At 56.7% G+C, this 2,483-nt stretch overlaps 1 protein-coding gene across 1 annotated transcript in view; it reads right to left on the bottom strand.

Annotated features, from left to right (window-relative positions):
• Positions 1-1,699: 1,699 nt before the first annotated feature.
• The window catches only part of LOC125487507 (nucleolar protein 9), a 4,151-nt gene continuing 3,367 nt past the window's right edge, over positions 1,700-2,483 (bottom strand). Inside the window, exon 4 of the mRNA XM_048619111.1 lies at positions 1,700-2,115. Coding sequence (XP_048475068.1) covers positions 1,700-2,115 — 416 coding nt within the window. The remainder of the gene's footprint in view (positions 2,116-2,483) is intronic.

Genomic DNA, 2,483 nt, shown 5'->3' with positions numbered 1-2,483 from the left:
CAGTGTAGAGGGAGCTTTACTCTGTATCTAACCCCGTGCTGTCCCTGGGAGTGTTAGATGGGTGGGGGGGGGGACAGTGTAGAGGGAGTTTTACTCTGTGTCTGACCCAGCTCCCTGTCGGCCCTGCACCGCACATATTGTGAGCCTGTAGATCCCTGTTTTGTGTGATCCCCGACTCTGGGTGAACTCTCGGTCTCCCAGGCTCAGGGGTGGGAGAGGTTAGGCGGTGATGCGTCACTCCGAACACTGGATTTCAGGTAACCGGACCGCCGGCTTCCTCCACTGCTCTGAGCTATTCGGCTGCGGTGGCTGTGCGCTGCTATAGCCAGCGGGGCCCACTCTGGCCGGGTCTTGGACCAGCGGGCGATGACGGTCGGTGAGGGGAGGCACCAGGGTTCGGCTGCAAGGTTTCGGAGTATATGTTTTGCCACCCATCCGACCATCCACTCTGTCCCCTACTACTTGTCCGGTTCTCCCCCCATCACCCCCACCCCCACCCCCACCCCCACCATGGCCTTGCCTTGTTTGGGTCTTGTTCGCTTTGTCCTTAGTCACGAGAATCTCTCTCTCTCCCGTTCGCGCCTCGATCCACAGCCGTTATTCCATCTCTCTCTCACACTCACATAACCATTTACACTCCCGGTGGCCCTGCCCTCTCCCTCCGCACCCTCTGTTCCCCCTCGCTCCTCCTCCTCCTCCTCCCCCCCCGAACGGAAACACGATTCCAGCTCCCCGTTCGGTTGTGAACGGGGTTGGGGGCGGGCGGGGGAAGGGTAGTGGTCAGAGTGGAGCGGGAAACGTTCACTCTGTTTCTGTCTCTCCGCACGGAGTTCCTCTAGAGATCCCCGTGTTTGTCTCCGATCGCCAGGGTCCGCGGGGTTAGTGCTTTTTCTAACCTGTACCCAATCTAAGGGCCGCCTCCTCACTTCCATCGCTCGCTTTCTGATCCCACCCTCTGGAGGGAACACAAGGGGTAGGGTCTGTGTCCTTTCCGAGGGGAGGTGGCGTGGGCTGAGCAAGGTTCCCCGTGGTGGGTTGGGGGGGTGTGGGTGGGGGGGGTGGTTTCGATTGAGCCTCAGAAGCATGACTTCACCCCTACCCACCCACCTACCCCAACCAGCCTAGTATTCCAGAATCTGACACATCCTGGATGGAAACTTTCATTTATATATAGCCTTTTTGATGCCAAATTACATACGTCCCCAGTGAGCCTCTGTAGGGAGGCAGTGGGAATGATCTCCAAGTATTCGGGTCACTTTTAGGGTCGGTTTTAAGGGGCACGTACGAAACAGGATCGTGTCGATCCCGTCGTTATTTTGTTGGCGCAGACTCAACAGGCTGAAGGGTCTCCTCGTGTGGTGCATGATGGTACGGGAGAAACTTCCAGAATCTCACGAGCCCACGTGACGGGGACCAGGTCGTCTGTTTGGAGCGACGTTGGGCAGAAGGACAAATATTGGAGTCTCGGACGCTCAGCCGCAGCAGTGTGTACCATCTACGTGACGCCCTGCAGAGACTCACCGAGGTTCCTCCGACAGCTCCTTCCAAACCCCGCACTGCCCCTCTACCATCTAGAAGGACAAGGTGGAGGGGGGCAGCAGATATATGGGAACACCAGCCCCCTGTGAGCTCCCCCCCCCCCCCCCCCCCCCCTCCGAGCCACTCCCCATCCCAACTTGGAAATATATCGGCCGTTCCTTCAGCGTGGCTGGGTCCGAATCCCTGGAATTCCCCTCCCTGAGAGGGACGCTGTGGATCTACCCGACAGCACACGGGCCTGCAGCGTTTCAAGATGGCAGCTCACCTCCAACCTTCCGAAAGGGGGGAGCGGGAGGTGGTGGCAATTAGGGACAGGGACGATTGATTGCTGGGCCCAGCCCAGCGACGCCCACATCTCTTGAGCGACGAAACGAGGGCGTTCGTCCCTGAGAACGAGGGACGTAGGAGCAGGAATAGGCCATTCGGCCATCGAGCCCTCTGCAGCCCTCTTGACAAGTTGGAGTCTGATCTGAGCCTGGATGGTCGGTGTTGGGTTGGGAATTTTGGAGTTGGCGAGGCCCGGGGAAAGTTTGACATAAAGACTCGCAGTCCCCGGTTGAAGCGTTTCACGGAAACCTTTGACCAAGAGTAAAACGGTACGAGAGGAACAAACGGGTCACTCAACACGAAAAGATTTATTCGATCATTCTTTCTCTCTCTCTCTCTCTCTCTCGTGTTTGCAAACTTTTTTTTCTTAAAATCTATGACTATTGACGAAAACGATTTTTATTATTAATAATAAACTATATATCGAAAAGCTCTATAAATTTTGTTTTCAAGAAATGAAGTCCTTTTAATTAAACACAGACCTGGGCAGAGCGAGGGGGCGGGTTTGAAGGGGTTTGGGGAGTGCGGGGGGGTGGCGCGCGGGAACAGACGTCACTCGGAGCGTGAGGTAGTGGGGTGGGGAGGAAGGGGCAAGTATGGGGAGGGAGGAAGGGGGA

Source organism: Rhincodon typus, chromosome 42 (genome assembly GCF_021869965.1).
Source record: "Rhincodon typus isolate 14 chromosome 42, sRhiTyp1.1, whole genome shotgun sequence".
In the NCBI taxonomy this organism is placed as follows: domain Eukaryota; kingdom Metazoa; phylum Chordata; class Chondrichthyes; order Orectolobiformes; family Rhincodontidae; genus Rhincodon; species Rhincodon typus.
Note: the sequence above shows the minus strand (reverse complement) of the source record. Positions and strands in the feature narration are given on the sequence as shown.